The sequence below is a fragment of the Nilaparvata lugens genome, chromosome 1 (genome assembly GCF_014356525.2).
Source record: "Nilaparvata lugens isolate BPH chromosome 1, ASM1435652v1, whole genome shotgun sequence".
NCBI classification, from domain to species: Eukaryota; Metazoa; Arthropoda; class Insecta; order Hemiptera; family Delphacidae; genus Nilaparvata; species Nilaparvata lugens.
The window spans coordinates 81,716,957-81,743,040 of NC_052504.1; the positions used below are offsets into that span (position 1 = coordinate 81,716,957).

The window sequence follows — 26,084 nt, forward strand, 5'->3', positions numbered from 1 at the left end:
ACGAGTGTGAGAAAATGAGTAAGTTAATAGACAATGAGTTGTTAATATCATTTGTAGAACAGAGGCCAGTTTTGTGGGACAAAACCCTCGACATATTTAAGGATCGAGATGCAACAAGGAATGCATGGAAGGAAGTGTGTATGGAGATTAGGGGGGATTTTGAAACTTGGATGACAAGAAAAAAACTGTAATATGTTGTATATCGCTGTCGATTTAATAAAAACGTTCATTTCAATGAATCCAAGCAAGGCGATTTCTCTGCTGTCTTCTTTTCCTTCGGCATAACAAAAGTGGTAAAAGTTGTTGCCTTTCCATTTTAAGTTAAACACTTAATAATATATACTTTTGGAAAATGTGTAAAATACAATTATTAACTGTGCACTCATGAAACAGTGAAGTCACAACACATTTGCGATGAAGAACTACAACAATGACTACTGATCATACTGATCATATTTTGCCGCTCGATGTTTGGCGGTATTTTTTCCGCTGAATGTGTAAGCTTGACTTTTTTTCGAGGCTGCGACGGCAGTTTCGCCGCCGCGGCAGAAACCGCCCAGTGTGTAACCAGCGTTACTATTGTGTCTCCGCTGTGATGCGACACCACAGAATCTCAGTAAACTCTAAAAAATTATGTTTAACACTAGTTATTGACATTTAAACAAATATTTGACAATTATAAATATTGGGGAACAGTAAAGTCCAGTCAATATAGACATAAAATGGGGGTTTGCTTGCAATTTATATCGTAGTTCTGATTTTTTAATATTTTATTTGGATACATGAGAGAGGTTCAGAACAAAATTCTTCATGTAAAATTCCCTTGTGCTAATACAGAGTGGCCCAAAAAGTTCGTATTTTAGGTTCATTTTCCAGTTTTCAGCTATTTCCGGCAAAATCAGTGATCGGACAGAAAAATTTGCTCCTGCCTTTTTTAAGATCATAAAATTCTAAATGAAATGAGATCATTCGGAACTCTCTATCTCCAATGAGTACTGAGCTATGATTTTTCAAATATGAGTGATATTTTAAGGAAAAAAATCAATTTTGATCATATTTAGTATTTGATCAACAATATATCCCGATTACAATCTAGATGTAAAATTCAAAATCCCTCTGGGCATTTTTAGCTTCAACCATCATCACCATCTATATTGTCCTCACAGTGATATTTCGCACAATGATATAAGCTCATGAGTTCATGTTCTATGAGAATCAACCGTTAGTTGCACTTCATTTCAGTATTACCTAGTGGAGAGGCGCGCGAGGACACGATCAAGGATCGCTTAAGGATCAAGCTATCAAAATGAAAAAGTTTTCTTTTTTCAATCATTACTTTCTGAGACATGAGCGCCTAAAGTTTAAAATTTTGGGACAGAACATTTCAAATTCGGTACGAGATGAATCCATAAAATTCAAAGGATAAATTCTTCATGGTATTTTTGATTTAATAAAACAAAAATTTTCTGAAAATATCAATTTTTAGAAAGTTTTTCAATTTACTAAAAATGACCAAAAATAGTGTTGAGTTTTTTTTGTAAATTGAATAACTTTTTCAAAAAATGATATTTTCAGAAAATGTTTCAAAATTTTCTTGTTTTATTCAATCAACAATACCATGAAGAATTTATCTCTTACCGAATTTGAAATGTCCTGTCCCAAAAATTTAAACTTTAGGCGTTCATATCTCAAAAAGTAATGATTGGAAGAGAATGTTTTCCTAAGAAAACTTTTTCATTTTGATAATATATACCGGTACAAATCGAAAAACTTTGAAAAATATCACCAGTACAAGAAAGTTTATTTTTAGCCTTTGCACAGCCTTAAGACGTACACTGCAACATAGTATTAGGCCTACTTAACTTGCTAAGTAATTAGAACTACAATTTCTACAAGTTTGTTTAACACACCTGTTTAATTAATTAGAACTTGTCTGACCTTTGCAATTCCTTCACCAATTCTTCAAGATCTGGGGACTGAACTATTTTATGTTCGCTAGACCACTCAGACGTTCCTGGGACATTGTTGATCTTAGAAAAGTCTTCATTAGCTCGAGGTTGAAAAACTTCTTATATAATTTTACCATTCACATTTGAAATTATGAATTTATTATTTATTTGTATTTTTAAATTTTCCATTCCTTTAAATTTGCCGCCCCCAAAACCTGCCGCCCTGTGCGGCCGCCCGGTCCGCCCACCTCTGGGGCCGGGCCTGCCTAGAATATTGTCTAAAAATGTCACGATTTTATTGAAAAGTCGCAAACATGTTTCAACACGTATGGTGTCATCATCAGTGTAACAATTCAAAAACATTACGAACTATCAAATTGAAGATGACGCCGTAGGTGATCAAAAATATTTGTAACTTTTCAATGAAGTTGTATTATTTTTAGAAAATATTCTAGTGTTTTATTATGTATAAATATCACTTAGCCCAGTCAACGAAGTGTTATAGAGGGAAAAGTTTGGAAGACAACTTTTGTCCCCGCAGTTCTGTGTAGGGTAGTAAGGAGGTAAACATATGAAAAGTCCCCACCCATACCTCCTGTGCTAAGGGGGTGGGGGTGGTTCAAAGGTACCATTTTTTGGTTTCTCGCATATAACTCGAACAGTATGCATTTTACAGACATACTATTCCATAAGAAATTGAAGTTTACATAATTTCCTACAATATTGACTAACAACTTTTTCTATATCTCTCTCACTTTTCAAGATATCCGCTCTAAAAGATGTGACAATTTTGAAAAAAAAACTCATTTTCCTTCAATTTTTTGTTATTTCTGCTCTTATAACTTTTTGAATATCGATGGGAAAAATCCATGCTGATCATGAGCTTATAGAGCATCAAATTCTCTAAAATTCTCAAATTCTCTTTGTATAATTTCACTAGTTTACGCACATCCCCACGACTGTTGCAGCAGCTTCAGTGTGTAGTGTGAGATCTTCAGTTAAGCAAAAATAGACCAATTAACAAAGGAATTTGGAGAGAATGTTTTGAACACAAGAACACAATTTTTGACCTAACTGAAGATCTCACACTCAACACTGAAGCTGCTGCAACAGTCGCGGGGATGTGCGTAAACTTGTGAAATTTTACATCAAATTGAAGAGGATTTGATGCTCTATAAGCTCATAATCAGCATGGATTTTTCCCATCGATATTCAAAAAGTTATAAGAGCAAAAATAACAAAAAATTGAAGGAAAATGTATTTTTTCAAAAATGTCATATCTTTTAGAGCGGATATCTTCAAAAGTGAAAGATATATAGAAAAAGTTGTAAGATCAATATTATAGGAAATTATGTAAGCTTTAATTTCTTATAGAATAGTCATGTCTGTAAAATGCATAATGTTCGAGTTATATGCGAGAAACCAAAAAATGTTACCTTTGAACCACCCCCACCCCCTTAGCACAGGAGCACCTTAGCACAGGGGGTAGGGGTGGGGACTTTTGATATGTTACTTCCTCACTACCCTAAACAGAACTGCGGGGTCAAAAATTGTCTTCCAAACTTATCCCTCTATACCCTTTTTTGAGTATTCATTGCCTGGACTAACTATATTTGACCAAGAACATTAGCTGTTGAAAAAGATAGATTTACTCAAATACTCGAATGGATATTGAATAAGTTATGGATACAGTACATAGATAATTTTCCCCAAGTCCTGTATGTTTGTTGTTTTAAAATTGTGTTGATTGTGTGTTTTAGCGGTTTAAAATTGTGTTGATTGTGTGTTTTAGCGGTTTAAAATTGTGTTGATTGTATGTTGCAGCGTGCATTCTGTGCCTTCTGCCAAGATCGCATATGGGGCCTTGGCCGACAAGGATTCAAGTGCATCCAGTGCAAACTGCTGGTGCACAAAAAGTGTCACAAGTTGGTGCTGAAGCCATGCAGCAATGAGGCGGTCGAACCCATCATCCGGGATGAGGCCAATGGCAGCACGCCCAACACCGGTCAGTATCTCACAGTAACAGTAGGCTATATCTCCACATGTTTAAAATTGAAATTAATAGTATTCATTCATTAGAATGTATTTAGAATAGTTAAATACTCCAACTTTATCAAGTTTGAGTTCATGTTCCTGCTGCTCTCAGAAAGTCCAGTGAATACAATATTATATATTATTATTCAATTCTAGAATTATCAATATATATTCTGAATAATACCAGCATATTGTCCTTCATACATCTCTTCGATTGTGTTGTTTGCTGTGATGCCTCTATCTTAGGCTGGGCGTATACCGGTTAGTTAAGACAAGACTAGTCACGTTTAGTCACAATACTTCACATATCTGCTTGTGACGCAACTCACACTGATTAGGATATGCGCACACCAGTTAGTAAAGACAAAACAAGACATGATCAGACACGTTCAGTCACAATACTTCACATAGTTGCTTATGAAGACATGTCTAATTGCAATGACTAATCAGTGTGAGTTGCGTCATAAGCAACTACGTGAAGTATTGTGACTGAACGTGTCTGATCATGTCTTGTCTTGTCTTGACTAACTGGTGTGCGCCTAGCCTTACAGATCCTTTTCTAGTTGTCTGACAAATTATCTCTCATTCAGTTCTGATGGCCCAATTTGTTTTTTTTATGAAAGACCTCTTTTTTGCCATCCAAAGGTATAAACCCTTAAGGTGCGTACAGATTTACGCGCCTCGAACATGAGCAATTCACTTTTAATCAGCTGATGCCAAGCTTTTTATATCTATATCTTATACCGTTTCTGTAAAAATACAGATATAGTCAGCTGATTAAAAGTGAATTGCTCATGTTCGCGGCGCGTATATCTGTACCTTAGACCAGTTATAGAATAGACACGCTGGGAAGTCTAGCCTCTGAAGCCAACATCTACTGCCAAATCCACCCATCTTGACGTCACAACAGTGACGTCACACATCTTATGGAAAACTTTCAGATTGTGTCTATTTCAGATTCATGGTGTTTTTAGGCTATTTCTAGCTACGGGCAAAATCGATATCGGTTAAAGTTATAATGTGTTATGTGATATCGGCTTCAAACTTATAATGTGTTTTGAAAATAATAAGGTACGGTAGCCTACAAAACTAATTTATTGTCATGCTGCAATGAGTTCACTTATATCATAACCAAGTATAATATTACAGTTACAACTTACAATATTTATGTGTATTAATTTCAACTTACGCATGAAAAGATATTCCTCTTTATTTCCTAAAAAATTCAGTGCAATTATATGCTGCTCAGGAGATTACCATTTTCATAAATAATAATTACATAAATAAATAACAATCTGCTATGGAAAACAAGCTATGTTTAACAACAATGTAAGTTAAACACCACAAACACTTACACAACAAACTCAAAAAAGCTTTCTATAATTTCTATAGCGTGACGTTACTGTTGTGACGTCAAGATGGGTGGATCTGGCAGTAGATGTTGGCTTCATCGACTTTCAGTATGAATATACAATGGGCCGTGTCTATTCTATAATTGGTCTAACATCTGTACTCACCTTCACATTTCCTCTAACCTAACCTCTTACTTTTAACTAATTACGCTCGAACCTATTCCAACTAGTGTGCAACGATGTAGCTGACTGTGTATCATACTGCAACGGAAACTTGATGCCGTGAAACTTGACGAACTGAATGCCTCAACTTCCTCATTAACTGAGAACTTGACTGAGACCCTCTCATTTGAATTCCATTAATGGATTGTAAATACGTATTACCCACCACAATCAATGCAATCTGAACTACAGAGTGACCACGACAAACATTTACATTTTAGAATTAAAAAAAACAATATTAATTGTTCAAGATACTATTTATTCAACTTGAGTAAAATAGTTGTGAGTATATGCCATTTACTTTTCGTAGAGAAAGCTATGTCAGGAAGGTGACGTCCTTCTTCCTTGAGGCAATTCTCTATTCTGTGCAGGAAGCTCTCCCGCACTCATTCCAGTGTATAGTTGGTGATCTATGCCACCTCAGTACGTATCGCCGCTTTAAACTCATCTACAGTACGGGGTTTGTGTCGATAAACTTGCTCTTTCAATTAATGTCCCCACAAATAAAAATCACTTTAATAGAAAGCGGCGATCTTACTAAGATGTCATAGATCACTAAAGGTAGGCACACACAGATCGTCATCGGACGATACGTGTACCTATACGAAGCGGATAGGTATGCGCACTCCAATTGAAAACAATGCACCAAATATAATCGTCCGATCCGTCCGATGCGTGCCGTCTGTCCGATGACGATCTGTGTGCGCCTACCTTAAGGATACACTGGAACGAGTGTGAAAGACCTTCCTGAACAGAATAGAGAATCGAATCAAAGAAGAAGGACGTCACCATCTTAACATAATTTTCTCTACGAAGAGTAAGTGGCATATGTTTTGAAGGAACGGATTCAAGGATCCAAAGGTTCAAAGAGCCTCACACGTCAACCGTAACTTATTGTGTGTCTAAAATGGCATATACTCACAACTATTTTACTCAAGTTGAATAAATAGTATCTTGAAAAAATTAATATTGTTCTTTTATTTCAAAAATGTAAATGTTTCTCGTGTCCACTCTGTATCAGTGTGTTGGAAAAAATAGAAAGATGGTAACAGCTTATTCAATTATAAAAATCCAGCATATGAAAAAATTATAAGTGTCCTACAGCCCCATTTCTGAAAAAAATCGGATTTGGTCGGAACATTGATACTATCCATCAGAAGGAAAAGTAAGGCTTTCATTTTTCAATTTGGAATTATTTAGTGTGGACTTTTAATTTGTTGCTCAGATATAACATCAACATCAAATCATTTGGGTTAAAACATAGTAAAGCGGCGAAGATACAGAGCATCAGAGCAGTTAGCAAAGTTCATCAACTTTGAAATATTCTGTCCTGTTTCAAAATTTGTCAAGATCACTAGCCTTATTAATTTTATTTTATCCAACTAATAATTTCGAAAGACAAATATGTCTGATCAAACTATTGCAATAAATATTGATTTACAATAGATCAATTTAATCTCAGAAAACTTTCATCAATTTGAAAATATACGTAAATACGTCATACAGTACAATCATGATATGTCACCGCTCATATCCAACCAGATACTTTTATTCGATTACGTAATAATTATACTATCTATTCCTGTTATTACTCATCGGGATATTGATTGTTATTCTAATAATCCCTCTCTCAAAGTTTTAATCTCCTCTTATTTTATTTTCTCAAACAAAAATATTAAGCTTTTTTCAAAATCAACAATATTATTAATCCTCATAGATCAGTCCAGATTTTGGATATAAATTCTCATTCATGTAGATAAGAATGCTAATTTTTATTAATGCATCTCTGATAAGACATGAAATTCTAATTGGAATTTAATATAGCAGTAGTCCAGAGCTAGCTCTGTTTGCAATAGGTCTTGATAACGAATACAAACTTCCATTCCTGTGATAAGAAATTTGTATCTGTTGCCTTGTTGGGAGTAATCATTTAGTTTGTAATATGCCAGAGCTCTGGCACATTATATTCCACGATTGAACTTGGTGTGTTGTATGTTCAAATTAACCGAGAAGCGTAACCATATTGTGATGAAGCCGTGAGTGAACAGAATTTAAAATGCTTAAGAACAAGAAGTAGTATCTAGTCAATTTTCCATAAAAAATATTATATTATTCAGCATGTACTTCAAAACCACTGCGTCCAAAATAGAAAAATGATGTGATTTTTTTCGTATTACTTGAGTGCAATCAAACCATGTTCCTTCTTGATACAATTTCACAGGTGTTCCATTTTGAGAATTTTTTTTTTCATCATAATTTATTCAAACTGTATTATTGTTCGGTTTGAGCAACAATATCTTTACCCGGATAAAATACCTCTTATAAGCTCTAAATCAGCTATTATTATTTTTGTCTATACTCTCCAGTTTTGTAAAATTAAAATGACATTAAGATTATATCATTAAAGAGCTAACACAATAATATTACTGGCTTTGTGAGGAGATAGAAGAGTGACCACTCTTGAATCAGCAATTTGATCACCTCTCTCTTGAACTTGAATAAAATAAACTAAATAATCCAAGGTTAATTGATTTTCAGATTTTCATTGTTAGTATTCCAACGAATATGCTGATAGGCCTACAAAAAACATTCCATGATGTACAGTGTAATATTTATTACTATATTAAAATTTGCAAATTTCATCGAATAAAATTAAATTTTCCTTGACTAAACACTTCTTAATAACTCTGTTAGAGAGAAGACTCTTTGTTCCAAAGTATTTCAAGTAAATACTTCAAACGTCAAGTTGAAAATAATATCCTACAGAACCTCAGGTTTCAATCTCACAATAATTAAATGTAAAAATACAAGTAATACAAGTAAAAATAATTTCAAGTAAACTTACTTTTTTGATGAAAAATTTGTAATGCATTCCACTCCCTTGGAGGAGCCACATCAGCCTATGAAATAGCCTATGAGGCTGATGAAGCTTCTCCTCAGGAGTGAAATGCATTCCACATTTCTCAATCAAAAAAGTTTTATTTTGAAACGAGGTGTCTGAACTTCAACATAGAGTTTAATTTATCATGAATTCAAGACATAAACTAGACATAAGACTATTGAACAAATTCCCTCACATATCAAATCGATATAAATTCGATTGGATTAAATTTTCCTAGTTTGGAAGGTAACTTTATTGTTGAAATAACAAAATTTCAAAATGCATCGATTTTATGTTTTGTTTGTGGCTCTTATTGTTACTCACCCCTTGACACAGTCGTGTAGTCTTCATAGGTGTATTCCGGTAATGTTGATAATATTATATAAGAATATGAATGATTTTATTTCTTCAATGCATAAACAATGCTATCGGAAACGTCAAGTTGAAAATAATATCCTACAGAACCTCAGGTTTCGATCTCAATAATTAAATGTACATAATATAATAATTTGTTTATACTTCATTCATTATACTTTTATCCTAGGCTTTCATATCTGATGTAAAGTATATTATGGAATAAAGTGATATTTTGATTGTAGGTACTCCAACCTCAGAGATGCTTCCGGACATCCCGAAAGAGTTTCCTGAGCCACCGCTTGACATTGCAGGTGACTCAGTACCTATTGAAGACCCAGCTAAGAGTGAGTTGCATCCAATAGACTGTCAAGGCAATCCAACAACTCAGAATGGATATCATAACTGAATATTCCATCATATTGGTGAAATGTGCATCATCCTGATTCCTTACTAATCCTCTTGAATAAGCTATGGGTGTATTCCAAAGCAATGACAATGAAAACCCAAACTTTCCATAGGTTGCCTTGATTTCCATAATCAAAATTAAAATGCTACTTTCAGAAGCAGTGTATCTAGATGATTGATTGCGACCAGCGTTGAACAAAGTGACTGAAAAATGATTTTATATTTGAAAGTATCTGTGGGATTTTCAACATTGATGAGAGCTTACTAACCATAGGTCTGCTTAACTAACATACACAACCCAACAGCTAGAGCTTATTGTTTTGACAAGCAAAGATTGTTAATAATATTGTGCTCCTAAAGAACTTGATAAAAATTCTTTATATTGACTCATGGATATTATGTTATCAATTAATAAATTTGATTCGAATCCAAGCCTGAATTGTTCCTGATAGATTTTTGATCTGTTTCATCAGTTCCATTGAAATTTTGAATTTGCCACTGGACTCCTTGTGATCCACTCGCGTTTGTTCGTCAATAATTTATTCTTTCTGTGAAGTCACTCAATGTTGATCAAGTTCAACATTATAGTGGAATTGGAACTGATTACACAGTTTGCTTCAATTTTTTGCACAATGTATGCACTAGGTCGATGTAACTTGCAAAATTGAAACTTGGAAATTATATGCTTACAACAGATCTATGAGTTTGTCGACTCACATACATGTGTCTAGCTATTTTTTATGTAACAACAAGTTTTACCGCTTGTTATAAGGTACTCGAGGTTTTATACACTCTCACAACTAGCTTATGATGGTAATGATCCAAAGTCCGTAAGAAAATCTTGTGTAAACAATGTTCCTACATGATCCACCTAATATTAAAAAATCCAAAGCTTTTTCAAATTAATCCTTTCATTTCAGTCACTCTGTGCTGTGCATCATCCACTAAAGAAAATTCGACATTTTTCACGAATAGACACTATTATAAACATATAAAGTACTTGATTGTATAATTCCACAATCTCATAATGATTAATGTTTCCTTGCCTAACTGCTTACAAGTTACTAACGTCTTTAAACCCCTGTCTACTCACTCCTAGTACTGATATTAGATAATATTAATTTTTTCAAACATCCAGTCACATTCTAACCATTTTTATATTTCTTATTCTCACAATGATGAATTACTAATATTCATAATTTATTTAAAATCCTTCATATTCATGTTTGGTTAGTATCAGATCTCTTTATACCTAGAAATATCTTCTCAATCATCCAAACATTATTTTTCCTATCATAATTCTTCCTTTTCCATCAAATTTTGTTTTCAATTTTGCAATTTTTACTAAGTTGAAATTTATAATATATGTTTTATAAACTGACAAACACACGAACAAAATTAATGAACTATTCAGTCGCTATGTTAATTGATCTTGTAGTTGACAAATGTATAAGTTATAAGAGTCGCCATACATGAACAGAATTGCAAATTGAGTTGAATCTTCTGAAACTTGAAATGGATACAAGCTATTTGAATGTGTAATACTTGAAACATTGTATGATTTCACGTCTACAGTAAAATACGTCTACATTATAGATTATAGTATTACAAGTGAATTCGTTCTTATTGTAATCTTTACTTTCAAAATAATTACATGTTCTTCAGTTTTAAAGTTCTACACTTCCTAGTCTTACATGATATCCATTCAAATGTATGGGTTACTAGCAGTATTTGACTAGCAAAACTATCTCATAACAATATTCAACATGAAGAGAACACTCAAGGTTTCTCATTCATACTAAATGTCTATTTGACTATGTGGATACCTCACGGTCTATAAACATAACATAGAAGCAGTATTAAGGTAATTCAATTTAACTGAAAACATGCTTCATTTTTTATTCCTTACTTGCACAGTATTCATTTTTCTTTGCTTATGATTCTTTACGAGATTATTTTGTATAATATTCCGTTTTTTGAATTCTTGAAACAATTTTTTCTCAATAGTTTAGAACATCATCCATCACTTTTCTATAATTTTCTACCAAATTTTTATGCACATTCTACATCATCACGATTCACTATTATTTCATTATTTTGTTTTCAATTTTATCATACACATTTTTGAACATTTTGAAATAACCTGCTCATTTTTTGTGTAGATGAAGAAACGTTGGAGTCAAGTTCGCAACGCCAATACTCGCTGGCCGACTTTGAGCTGATCCGAGTGATAGGAAGAGGTTCCTATGCCAAAGTACTGATGGTCGAGCTCAGGAAAACGAGAAGAATCTATGCGATGAAAGTCATTAAGAAGGCTTTAGTAACTGATGATGAGGTAAACATTTTTGAATTAATCTCATTCCATGTATTAGTTTTTGATTATCTAAAAATTAGACTTGTCTCTCCAATAAGCTTCATTTTCTCACCAAACTTACATACTGAATCTCTACATGGTTAGGTATGGAGGGAGGTATCGATGATATAATCGATTTTCTCCTATAAAAAAACAACTTGCTACTAAATGTGGATGTCTAAGCTATGGTGACCAATAAGCTCTTTTATGGATAATAATAATAATAATAATAATAATAATAATAATAATAATAATAGTGCAATCTCAAAAACCAGCAACTGGTCTGCGCCTGGATCAGACAAGCTCCACAATTTTTGGTTGAAAAAGCTTCCAATCTTCCATCAATTCATGGCAAGTCACTTTTCCTCATTTCTTGAGAGTCCCAACAGAGTTCCACAATTTCTCACCAAAGGAGTGACATACTTGCTTCCTAAAAATGATAGAACTCATGACCCTTCCCAATATAGGCCAATCACTTGCCTATGTACACTATACAAGGTTCTCACTGCATGTATAACAGATCAAGTGCAGTCATACTTGAGTCGGGAGAGACTGCTTGCTGATGAGCAGAGAGGCTGTATGAAAGGTGGGCTGGGCTGCAAGGAGGTTTTGACCATTGACTCAGTGGCAATGGGACAAGCTGTCAAAAAGAAAAGGCATATTCATATGGCTTATATTGACTACCGAAAAGCCTTTGACAGTGTCCCTCACTCCTGGTTGATTGAAGTCCTGTATATTTACAAAATTGACAACTCAGTCATAATGCTGCTGAAGCATCTCATGTCGATGTGGGGGACAGTGCTGAAAATGAGAAGTAATGCTGGACAAATTCAGACCAATACTATACCAGTCTGTCAAGGTATTTTCCAAGGGGATAGTTTGAGCCCATTGTGGTTTTGTTTAGCTCTGAACCCATTGTCTGCATTACTCAATTCCACAACACATGGATTCAAGCTGAAGGGAGAAGCAAGAGAAATTCATCCACTGTCCCACATGATGTATATGGATGATATCAAGCTCTATGCAGGTACTGAAAATCAACTGAAGGAAATGCTGGGTCTGGTTAGAACCTTTTCTGCTGATATCTGCATGGCATTTGGTCTGGAGAAGTGTAGGACACTCAGTGTTGTGAGAGGTCAAGTCGTGGCACAAATGATTGATGAGTACTTGGGCTTTTGCCAGGCTAGACAAATAGACCAGAAGAATGTCAAGCAGAAAATGAAAGATACATACCTGACCAGACTGAGGAGACTTTTAAAGACTCAGCTGAATGGCAATAATATGTTCAAGGCCATCAACACTTATGCAATACCTGTGCTGACTTACTCATTTGGTGTTGTTTGTTGGACTGCAACTGATTTGGAAGATCTTATGAGATCAACAAGAGTGCTCCTCACTAAGTTCAGAGCTCATCACCCCAAGGCCTGTATAGAGAGGCTCATATTGCCAAGAAAGAAGGGCGGACGCGGGGTCATTGATATAAAATGGTCTTGTGAGAGACAAATCAGAAGATTGAAGACATACTTCATGGAGAAGGAAGGTGACTTGTATGCAGCGGTGAGGAAAGCTGATAGAGGGTACACTCCCCTTAATCTTTCTGAGCTGCCTACTGCGGACTTCAAAACAAACAAGCAGCATGAGAGTGAGATTATGGAGCAGTGGAAGTCGAAGCAGCTTCATGGAAGGCATGCGTTTGCCTTATCTCAGCCTGGAGTTGATGAGGAGGCTTCCAATACATGGCTTTGGCGCACAGGGACCTGTTTATTGAAACAGAAGGATTTTTGATTGCCATACAGGATTAAGTAATTGCAACAAAAAAATATCAAAGGCATATAATGAATCTGCCTATAAATAATTATTCATGCAGACGTTGTGGCTTGGCACCTGAGACTATTCAGCACATCATGTCAGCATGTCAATCACTGGCGCCACAATTCAGTAACTGGGATCTTGCATCAGGACCTTGCTCTGAAGTACCAAATCATCAATCAGAAGCTGCCCTACTACTCGTACAAGCCATCCCCAGTCTTGGAGAATGAGACACATAAGTTATATTGGGATCGGTCGGTGCTGACAGACAGAACAGTTGCTCATAATAGGCAAGATATCATCCTCATGGATAAGGTAGAAAAGGAAACAACACTAATAGATGTTGGCATACCATGCTGCCACAACTTGGACCAGTATTATAATGAAAAGGTCTCCAAGTACCTTCCCTTGGTTGCTGAGATCAAGGATGTCTGGATGCAAGAAAAGGTCACAATTGTTCCTGTCATTATCTCCACGGTTGGAGTTGTAACTAAAAAAGTGTCAGCAAATCTTTTTCAGATGGGAATATCAAAAAGTGCAAAATATGCCATGGAAAAAGCAGTTGTTCTCAGCACAGCATCCATTGTGAGATCATTTTTGAACATTCCAGTTTAATAATGCACCAAAGTCTTGCCAAAGGCCGACTTTGAGTGCAATAAACACTCACTTGTCATGTGATGAATGAAATGATAATAATAATAATAATAAAAAAGCTTATGACAGCGTCCCGCACTCCTGGTTGCTACATGTACTGCAGGTGTACCGAGTGAACCCACAGATTATAAAGTTTCTGAAAACTGTTATGGCAAAATGGACGACAATACTTAGCATGAATAAAAATAAAACGAAACCAATCAGAATAACACGAGGAATCTTCCAAGGAGATTCATTAAGCCCCCTATGGTTCTGTTTAGCCCTAAACCCTCTCTCCAATATGCTAAACAAAACGAAATATGGCTACAAATTGGAAGGAAACCAGCAAAATACTTACACCCTTTCTTCTATGTCGACGACCTCAAACTCTTTGCACCCAACAGACAGCAACTAGATTACCTCCTTAAAACTACAGAAAACTTCAGCCATGACATATGTATGCAGTTTGGATTAGAGAAATGCAAAATTAACAGCATCAGAAAAGGAAGGCAGGTCACGGAGCTACCCTACACAACAAACAGCAATGAGAAAATTGAACATATGGCCGAAGGGGACACTTACAAATATCTGGGATATCACCAAGGAATAGGCACAACACAAACCGAAATTAAATTGACTCTGAAGAGTAGATATATGAAACGCCTAAAAACTATTCTTAACACGCATCTATCAGCAAGAAATAAGGTTAAAGCAGTAAACACCTATGCCATCCCTATACTAACATACTCTTTTGGAATAATAGACTGGACCGAGACAGATCTAGAAGCCCTCAACACTCTAACTAGAACGAGTTTCAACAAATCTTGTGCTCACCACCTCCATTCGGCCACAGAAAGGTTCACACTCCCTAGAAGCGAAGGAGGAAGAGGAGTTATAGATATAAAGAATATGTGTAATGAACAAATCGATAGCCTCCGAAAATACTTCTATGCCAAAGCACAATCAATACCCCTCCATTCAGCAATAACTCACCTACCAACATCCGGCACCCCATTGAAATTGAACAATCCAGATTTACAACCGCAAATCAACAACAATACAATAGAGAAAAAGAAAACTAGTTGGAAACAGAAAACCCTACATGGTAAGCACATCAATCACCTATTACAACCCCACATCGACCAAAAAGCATCAAACACCTGGCTCACGAAAGGTAACATTTTCATTGAGACAGAAGGATTCATGACAGCTATACAGGACCAAATAATCAACACTAGGAATTACAAAAAATATATTTTGAAGGACTCAACAACTCAGACCGACACATGTAGACTCTGCAATAGAACAACAGAAACAATAGACCATATTACAAGTGGATGTTCAGTACTAGCGCCAACTGATTACACAAGGAGACATGATAACGTGTGTAAAATACTACATCAGGAGCTGGCACTGAAGTACAAACTGGTCAACAATCATACCCCCTACTACAAATACCAGCCGAGCAATGTCCTTGAGAACAGTGAAGTCAAAATCTACTGGAACAGAGATATAATCACCGATAGAACTGTCCCACACAATAGACAAGACATCACAGTAATAGACAAAGAAATGAAACACACCTACCTAATTGATGCCACAATTCCCAATACCGGCAACATCCAAAAGAAAACAACCGAGAAAATAGCAAAATATCAACTTCTGTGTGACGAAATAAAGCAGATGTGGCATCAGGAGCGAGTCTACATAGTTCCCATTGTAATATCATCAACAGCCGTAATTCCAAAATCACTTCACAAATCCATAGAGCAACTGAATCTTTCACCTGACCTGTACACTCAACTACAGAAATCAGTTGTTTTAGACACCTGTTCAATAACAAGAAGGGTCCTGAACATCACGGAAAATAACAGTGAGGAAAACAAGTGACTATTACACAACACCATCATACCAACAAAGTGAAAAATAGTGGGACAAACAACTGCGACTAATACTTGTATAATATGAACTTTAATAATACATTAATATTGTCAATAGTCAACAAATTAGTCAACTGTAGGTATGTTATTGTTACATGTATAATACGAACTATATTCATCAGTCAACAAACTCAATAGTAAAGTGCGCTTACTTGACTTGGATCCGTAAGCACTCTAAAGACCAACCATCTGGTTGTGAAGAAGCATACCAGCAGCAGAATAATAATAATAATAATAATAATAATAATAATAATAATAATAATAATAATAATATAATAATAATAATAATATTAATTATTATAATAATAATAATAATACTAATAATAATAATGATAATAATAATATTTATAACTGAATTTCTTCCAAGAGATTTATTTTGAAAAGCATTGATTGCAATTCGGAAGGCAAATGGCTCTTGCAAAAATATCTATGTTGAAGTTTTTTGGCATTCAATAATCGTGGTGATTGTAAATACAAATTTGAAAGCAGGAAATCAGCAAACGTGCTTATTGTACATTGTTTTCTGTTTCTTTAATGATTCATTAGATCTTTATCCTTGACAAAAATTTGACCTTCTAGCCCTGGAGCTTTTTACAGGCTGCCCCAAAAACCTAGGAGTTTTTGGTTGCTATTCCATTTTTCTACGATTCTCGCCAAATCGAGCCATAGGACAAAAAAATAACTCTTTCTTTTTAAATGATAACATTTTGCATGAAATGGAATAATTCAGAGCTATCTATCTTCATGGAGTGCTGAGTTTCATTTTTTCAAAAATTAGTCAAAATTCCGGAAAAATCTAAATTTGGAGGAATTTCCGTTTTTAATAAACTATATCTTCCAATTTCCACATTTTAAATTCATTATTCTATCTAAATCCCTCTGGGCGTAATTTTGTGCTCTATAACCTGAGACAAGGTAGGCCCTTCTATCTCCTACAGATTCCCAAGTACACCCGATAACAGTGTTCATTGTATTTCGAAAAACACTCAATTTCTAGATGACGGGAGTTAGAAGAAGATGTAAAGTTTGAACAGCAGAAAGAACTATTACTAATTAAAGTTGAAATGAAAGGTGCCGCTATTAAATTATGTCTGATTCGTTGCTATCTGAGTGATTGGAAGGTCAAGATAATAAGAGAAAATCTGAATAAGATATTCCAAATTTCCCGCTTCTCTTTAAATTTCAAGTCCCTTCCTTGGTTACTTCGGACCAGCTGTTTTCTTGGGCTTATTGGTTGGCAACCTGCTGCAAATCATCTACGATTATCACCTCCTCGTCCTCCTCAAATCATCCACGTTCATCACCTCCCCGTCCCCCCCACTTTTTCTGGTTTGAGAGTCACGTGACTATAATGTTACCAAACTTGGCGACATGGCCTCTTGGTAGGCGGCAACTTTGTTTTCATGTCTTGAGCGGCACATACATTTTATAAGTCTCCATTTTTTAACCATGCGCAAATCTTCTACTTATATGACCTCCTCCATTCAATCAGGTCGCAAAAAGCTCAGACAAAGCGTCATAGTAGTCGACCACATTGCTGCTATCGTCTTCTGTGTCTGCTGAAAATACTTGATGAGTTTTCATACTTGTTGTCGTAGTTAGAGAGGTCGTTTACGACCAGTTTAGTGGTTTTCTCATGAACAGCCGAAGACTTCATTGGTTTCTTCGCGACAGCTGCCTTCTAGGGCTAATCAATTGGCATATCGTCTATCACTTCCTCGACCTCCTCCATTTCATTTGGTTTGAGTGTCAATGCAAGACTTATGTCAACAAATTGTTTTATTTTTGGATTTGTTGGTAATTTAGCGATTTATTTGGCCGTTCTTCTTCTTTAATCTGATGAAGTCTTGGTAGTGAAGTCGTTTTCGACTAGATAGTTTTATTTTCGATTTTTTGGGCAAATTGGCGATTTCTTTGAGCGGGTTTCTTCTTGGATTTGATGGATGACTTGTTTTTCATTTACCTCTCAGCGAATTTTATTTGCTTCCTGGGAGTTTAAGATTTGCTGAGTAGCTTTGCTAGTTTGGTTGGTGGAAAAAGATTGCTCACTAGCACCCTTCACACATGCTATACTGCAATAATCAGTTGATAAATAAGAATGTAAAGAACAGTGAAAATGCTACTGAAGCTCTAAGCATATTCAATAAAGATGAACATGAGTTTGGAAACAGATGAAAGCTGATTTGCCTTTCAGGGGATTTTATTCGTTTTTTTGGTAGTTGTAGCTTTGCTGATTTGATTGGTGGAAAAGGATTGCTCATTAGCACCCTTCACAGGTGCTTTAGTGCATCAATTGTTATGAACACTTAATAATACATTAATATAGCCTCCTTCCAACACTGTTCATGTGTTGTAGTTATCTATTTTACTACTAGAAGGATTGCTTCATCAGCTATCAATCTAGCAAAATTCTCTATTTCTCTAAACCTTGAATATATTGCATTGCATACCATTATCTTTTTATCCTAAAGGGCAGGCACCTTGAATGGTAGTTTACATAATTTGTTGGCTAGAGAAAAAGAATTTACTTCTCCTGAACAGCAGATAATTCTTTGGTTACTTCGTGACAGCTGCCCTCTTGCGTTTATTGGTTGAAAAATTGTCTATGACCTCCTCGTCGTCCTCTTCCATTTCATCTGGTTTGAGAGTCAGTGCGAGACTTATGTCAATTTTGGCTTCAACCACCAATATCAACTTCATTGTTCTCACATTGAGATTTTGCACAATGATATAGGTTTCTGAAATCATGTTCGATCTGAATTATCCGTTTAATGTACTTGATTTTAGTATTTCCTTGTGGATAGGCGAGCATAAGGGCACCTCAAGGATCAATAGATCAATATTTGTGGAAATTGTAAGATTTAGTTGATTAAAAAGGGAAATTCCTACAAGTTTGAATTTTTTGAAAATTTGGCCCATTTAAAAAATGTAGCTCAGCACCAGCGGCGCCGACTTCATTCATTTATTGGGGGGCAAGTCCACCATTAAGATTTATAGGGGATGTCATAGGAAGATGGGGGGAGGGGGTTGTGAAAATACGTAAGACTGCTTCTATGCATTATTTTTATGGTTTGTGAACATAGTAAAAGTAGCCTAGTCTATAAAAATAATGCAGTAGGCCTATATTATACCAGTCCACACTGCAATTGTCCACTTTCCAGATGTGAATAAAAATAGCTAGACAGGTCCATTGTTTCTTATAATTGGTTCCATTTGAGATTTTTGGAATTGAAGATGTGGAAAAATACTATTTTATCTTATTGATGTAAATTTCTCTTGTAACTTATAAACATTGGGGGCAGAATACACGCCTTGCCCCCTCCTGAGTGATTAATGAGGGGGCAGAAAGTGCCTTGCCCCCCAAAGTCAGCATCACTGCTCAGCACTCAATAAAAATGGAGAGCTTTGAACTATTTCATTTTATTCGAAATGTTATTATATAAAAATTGTGAAAAGCGGGAGTGATTTTTTTCTGTTTGATGACTATTTGGTGAAAATTGCAGAGAACAAGAGAAGAAACCGAATGTCCGTGGTTTTTGGGACACACTGTAAAAAGCTCCAGGGCTAGAAGGTCAACTTTCTATATTCAAGCTGTCAAATACTCTAGAATAATTACACGAAAAATTTAACATGTTTGGAATTAATTCTCCAAACGGCCCTTTTTCTCTACCTCGTATCTGGGCTACGTGCTCACTGATCTTTGCTGCCAGTTTGATAAATTGATACATCTGCTTTTTCAGATTTACCTGTAGTTAAAGGATTTTTTTGGGAAAATTAACATTAATGTCCTTGTAATTTGTCAGTGATTTCACTGACCAAATCTTCAAGATATCAAAATAATGATAAGAGGAGTAACTATGCGTTCACTTGATATCGATAATAATCTCTCAACCATATCAACATTTAAAAAATATTTATTTATTTTCATTTATTTATTCGAATATTAAAACAGTGCGATAGTATCCCTGTAGCTGTAAGTTTATTTGAGGAATATATAAAAATAATCCATTACATACAATAAAACAATCAATAACAATAGTTCTGTTTTCTTAATCGACCTGATTAGATTTCTACATTGTTTTGTAACTGATTGTTATGTTTTGTCCATTTCACCATAACTCAACTTAAATATAAAATAGAAAAAGACTTCGCTCGGTAAGCGACAATTAACAAGATATCACTTTGGGATATTACCTAATGTTATTCACATAATATATTTATTCACATATGTTAGACACATATATTTATTAAATCATAATACATCTTCATTGTAAATTTAAAATAATTTTAAACTCAACAATACATAATATTCCTTCCTGAAACTAATCAAAATTATTTATTCTTATCATTTTATGAAGTGCACTTTAAGTTTTTTTGAATCTCATTTCTACTCTGTAACATTGCCATTCTTTCATATTTCCACATTGCTTCTGGTAAAAACTATTATATGATTTTTTAGAATCACAAAAACATAAATCCTACAATAATTTTTACCAGAATCTAATTTGACAATATTAATTCGTTTCAATTGGAATTTTATGTCTACCACACTATCACCTTCACAACAACACATAAATTTGAAGATATACGGTACCGACTTATTCTCAGAGTTGCTTTTTGCAATGTAGAAAGTGCTGTGTTATGTTATTATTGAGTTGTGTTGGATGTTTGCTGGGACATCGACTGGACGCAGACAGACAAAAGTAGTATCTCAAATAATTTCAATAAATTATTGTGGTTTTAACAATATCAATTCGTTTTCATTAATATTATGGATGTTGACCACACCATCACCTTCACAAAAACACATAAATTTAATGACTTCCGTTACCGTTATAGGTGTATTGTTAGTGTTGCCATTTGCTATGAGATGTTGCAGTTGATGATTGATAGAACATAGACTGCGTGCAGACAGAGAAAATAGTATCTCAAATAATTTGAATCCTATTATATTAAGCGAGCAATTTCTGTATATCTGTTTATATTTTTATATCTGGTTATTTTTATATTTTTATATCTGGTTATTTATGTTCAATGGATGTCGAAAACGGTTCTAACGATTTTCACGAAACTTGGAACATAGTAGGTTTATGATATAAAATTCGTTTGCACTAGGTCTCATCCCTGGGAAAACTCGCTGAAGGATAATTCATCCTTTGAAAACAGATGATAATTTCGTCGTCTGTCGATAACAGAAGATGCGTATGCCTGTGTGGAAGATCAGCTGTGTAATCAATTAGCTTACTGTATCTCACGAGAAATCTAGAAATTTTAATTGGCTCGATCAAAATAATCTGATTTGTTGACATGAGATGGTATATAATAATATTCAAATTTAATCATTATTCTACAGTTTTAAGTGAATAGTGAGTGTTATATTATTATTCAATTTGGTTTGTGAATAATCTAAATTAGAACTTTTTTGTTTTTAAATGTTTGGACTGAAAATTGAACCTGAATTCAAATGTATGGAACATAACCTACTTTTTGGACTATTTATAGTGTATAAATCAAAATTCGGGGAAGAAACAGTTTTGGGCTGTACCTGTTAGTCCTTCCCCAATCATTTTAAAGAATTGTGTTCTGTTTATCAATAGTTTATAAATAACGAGCAAAGCTCGGTGCCCCGATATTAAATACGGTAAGTGAATTGGACAATATCAATTCGTTCTCATTAAATATAGATCACACCATTAATTTCACAATAACACATAAATTTTAAGATTTCCGTTCTTCGGTATAGGTTTATTGTCTTTGTTGCCTTTTGCTGTGATATGTTATTATTGAGGTGTTGTTGTTTGGTAGGACATAGACTGGGTGCAGACGGAGAAACACGTGTTCGAGACGGCGTCAAACCACCCGTTCCTGGTGGGTCTGCACTCGTGCTTCCAGACTCCGTCCCGGCTCTTCTTTGTGATAGAGTTTGTGCGCGGCGGCGACCTCATGTTCCACATGCAGCGTCAGCGTCGCCTCCCCGAGGAGCATGCGCGCTTCTACGCCGCCGAGATATCCCTCGCGCTTAATTTCCTACATGATAAGGGTGAGAAAATCGCGAAAAGTATAAGTGTACTCGTTATAGAATAGAAATTTTATTGCAGCCATATCTGAGGTCTTCAGATACAAGAGTCAAATAAATACATGATACATGGTACAAAATTCGAAGATATTACGTACATCAGTAAGTTGCACTATCAGTACCCTATGGTAATATGTAACCTGATTTTCAACTTATAACAGAATAATGTATAAAAATCTTGAAAGGTTAGCCACTCTACATTATTCATACTCTATACTATATCATACACTCTTATCGAAATAAGTAAAGATTCAAGTAGTGATCACATTTAATGCGTATATGTGCAAGTGCATGTCAAATCATGCATGAACCGAAAAACAAAATTTGAAAAGTGCCATTAAAACATGTTGTGACTTGCATGTAGCTGCTCACACTGAGCGCAACCAGCAAGTGCACAGTTTCAGTCTGAGTTCCCTATTGCTCTTTCCATATTTTGTTTCTCATCTTCGCTTGGTCATGCATAAACAAGCTTGCACTTGCACATTTATACACATTCAATGTGATCACATGGAGAGTCCGTAATTGAGCTGGTTTTATACTTCAGAGACCAGGGTTCGAATCCAGGCCAGAGCAGGATATTTTTCTCGGGCCACTCCCGTGTCTCGGATTGACACGTTATACGTCTGTCCCGGCTGCCTAGAAACAGTCTCCACGTAATGTCAGTGGCCCTGACATTGATTAGGTGCGACTTGGAAACTTGATACCAGACCTGAGCCAGCCAGGTTACTCGATATTATTATTATGTGATCACGCCCTTAGCCTCCTGCCGGCCAAATACCCTAGCTTAGTGCCGGTTGCACAAAAGCCGGTTAAATTTTGATCGTGATTAATTCCACGAGAAGCAATCAGAGAAGCCGTCTTTTCAAAAAAGCCTTCTCAGATTTGTTCTTGTGAAATTAATCACGGTTAAAATTTAATCTGCTTTTATGCATCCGGGCTATAGCCCTTTAATTTCCTCTATGATAAGGATGTAATGTGTCAATCGGAAAACTTATAACTATACTCTACATTATAATATACTGTGATCGTAATAAGTCAAGAATTGTGCTTCAAGCCGACCAAATATTGCTTATAAAGCATGATAAAGCTGATCTCCAACATATCATTGACAGTGAAAGTGACCGGCACAGTAAGAACACAGTTCTTATGAGCTCTAATGGGACTATTCTCACTCAGTCAGGCCGAGCGAGTATGAATAGACCCATTAGAACTCATACGAATAATATTCTCACTATACCGGGCTCGTTCACTATCTCATGGTGTCCTGCTGAAGAAGCTGAAGTCATATGGAATTGGTGGGACAGTTTTCAGCACTCTGTCCTCTTACCTTGACAACAGACGGCAGGTGGTGAGTATTGATGGAGCAACATCAAGCAGTGAATTGGTAGAGTATGGTATACCTCAGGGATCGGTTCTGGGTCCTCTCCTCTTTATCATTGCAATTAATGACATTGGTCTGAGAATGAATGCTTTGGTATATGCTGACGACACTACACTGATCAATAGAGGACGTGATGTGCAGTTGCTGGGGCAAGCTGCTGACGATTCTTTGAGGTCTGCTAAGAGCTGGTTCAACTAAAACAAGTTGCTGCTGAACAAGGACAAGACACAGAAGCTTCTCTGCTCCTTGGGACTGGCTGGTCGAGTGGTTGAAACTGATGTGAAGTTGCTGGGTTTTTCCTTGAATACCAGAATAAGCTGGACAAGTCATATTGTCAATGTTTGCTCCAGGCTGTCCAGTGCGCTCTATCTTCTGCGAAGGTTGAAATCTGAAATAATTGGTGCCAGATACCTCCTTACTGTCCACTATGCCATGTTTCACAGCCATGTCTGTTATGGACTTCACCTGTGGGGTCACTCTGGACCACTTGTCGATGTGCTGCTTCTGTAGAAAAAGGCTGTTCGAGTGCTGACGGGCAGTGACTACATGGCACATTGCAGACCACTCTTCAAGAAGTTAAGAATGCTTACTGTTGTAAATTAGTACATTCTTGAATGTCTGGTTCGCATCAGAGACAGAGCTAGGAGTGCTGATACTCGTGGTGAGATACATGGCTATGGAACCCGTCAGACTCACCTTATCAACATGCCAAGATGCCGCTTATCAAGGACTCAGAGGTGTTATCCTTACATTGCTTTCAGGATGTTCAATAGGCTACCGGAGTGGGTCAGGGATAGTGGAAGTGATAGACAATTCCGAGCAATTTTGAAATCACTCTTGGTGGAGCATCCATTCTATAGCTTGAGTGAATTTCTTGATAGTGAGATGACATTTTGAAACTTTTTTGTGACTTTTTATAAGCCCTGACACAGTCTATCCAGCAGCGCTAGTCAATGACTCAGAATAAAACTAAACTATCACTGATTTTGAGAATCCAGCTTAAGGGTTCGAATATACATCAAGGCTCTGACTATATATTATTCTCTCCACTCTACATTATAGAGTGATCTAAAATGAATGTCCCTATATCAAAAAATTATGTTTATTTGAAAATTCGGTGCACACAAACCAATTCTACATAAAATACTCACTGAAGCATCAAGTTCGTGATGGTATATTATAAGTGTTCTATGTGCTTTCCTTTTAAGGCTCGGACGACATCTATGAAAAATTAGGGTCCATACATCATAGTTTGTGAAAATGCACAAAATCGTTCACTTGGGCGAATTTCGTTCATGCTCTATTGTTTCATCTGGGTTTCGGTTCACCATTTATACATATACTGATATTATTTCAATTGACTTTACAGCTTACATGTAAAGTTGCCTCATCGCTATGAACAAGATTCGCCTAAAGTGAACGGGTTTTTGAATTTTCAAATACTATGGTTTAAGGACCCTAAGGTGTGGGCCGTCCACTGGAACCGATTTCGTCCGAACTAGCATCGGCCAGAAACTACCGATCTCCTCCGAACGATCCCCCAACAAAGTAAGGAATAGATGCTCGTCCATTGCAACATGTTCATACGGCCGTGCACGGCCGATCAATTGTTCGATCCGAATTGAATGGGATTTTCCGGCTTTATCCGGCCGAACTAACTAGTCGAGCTGAGACAACAACTAGTGTTCCTAACCTAAAATTGTTCCACAGTCTTGTATGTTTTTTGAAGTTTTTCTGTGTCATAAAGATGTTTTACAAGTTTACAAGCATTGTTCTATTTCAATGACGGCTGAAATTCAACACATCATACTCTATAATTGTCTCATAGCGTTCATCCTCAAATAACCCTCCAAAGTCATCAATCAATATCATTTAAAGTTTTTGAGATAAACTACTTCTACTTTTGTTGATATCTAGTTCATAAATAAATACCTGTGAATTAAAACTGTTATTTTAATGTGTTTGGGAAATTATGAGTTAATTTATTTTGTTTCTAAAAACAAAAAACTAAGCAAAAAACTGAATTCATGTGGAAAAATGTAGAAAATTCCATTGATGTGGAATTAGAAAGTAGAAATAATTGTGTTATAATATACAGTATTGATTACAAAGAATTACAAAGCCAGTGGTGAAGACACATTGACTGCAGAGATTTGGAAGAATGCCTCAGCTCAGACAATAAAAGAATTGCATCACCATTTAATCAAAATTTGGGAAACTGAAAGATTGGAAGAACATTGGACAACTGCGATTATTCACCCACTGCACAAAAAAGGCGACAGAAGCAATCCTGATAACTACAGGGGAATATCGCTTCTAGATTGCACATATAAGATACTGTCGCGAATAATTTACAACAGAATTAAAGATCAGCTATATCTAGAATTGGGAGAATACCAGGGGGGTTTCCGACCGTGGCGAAGTTGCGCTGACCAAATATTAACGTTAAAATTAATCATGCAATATTACAGGAAACGAGGCAAACAACTAGTACTCTCTTTTATTGATTTCAAAAAAGCGTATGACAGCATCCATAGGCCATCTTTACTGAAAATTTTAAGGCATTTGGGTCTCAACCCGAAGTTGATCAAAATGATTGAATTATCTTTAACAGATACAAAATCAAAAATAAAGTTCAGAGGAGAACTGTCTGAGGCATTTGTGATAAAAACCGGCTTGAGACAGGGCGATG

At 35.7% G+C, this 26,084-nt stretch overlaps 1 protein-coding gene across 5 annotated transcripts in view; it reads left to right on the forward strand.

Annotated features, from left to right (window-relative positions):
- LOC111047809 (atypical protein kinase C) overlaps positions 1 to 26,084 on the forward strand; it is a 224,044-nt gene that overhangs the window by 126,090 nt on the left and 71,870 nt on the right. For 3 of the 5 annotated variants that reach the window (XM_039445052.1, XM_039445035.1, XM_039445063.1), the window contains exons 4-7: positions 3,774 to 3,954; positions 9,038 to 9,139; positions 11,363 to 11,535; positions 21,741 to 21,975. In XM_039445052.1, the coding sequence (XP_039300986.1) occupies positions 3,774 to 3,954; positions 9,038 to 9,139; positions 11,363 to 11,535; positions 21,741 to 21,975 (691 nt within the window). The remainder of the gene's footprint in view (positions 1 to 3,773; positions 3,955 to 9,037; positions 9,140 to 11,362; positions 11,536 to 21,740; positions 21,976 to 26,084) is intronic. The other 2 variants (XM_039445058.1, XM_039445043.1) reach the window with 1 other exon arrangement.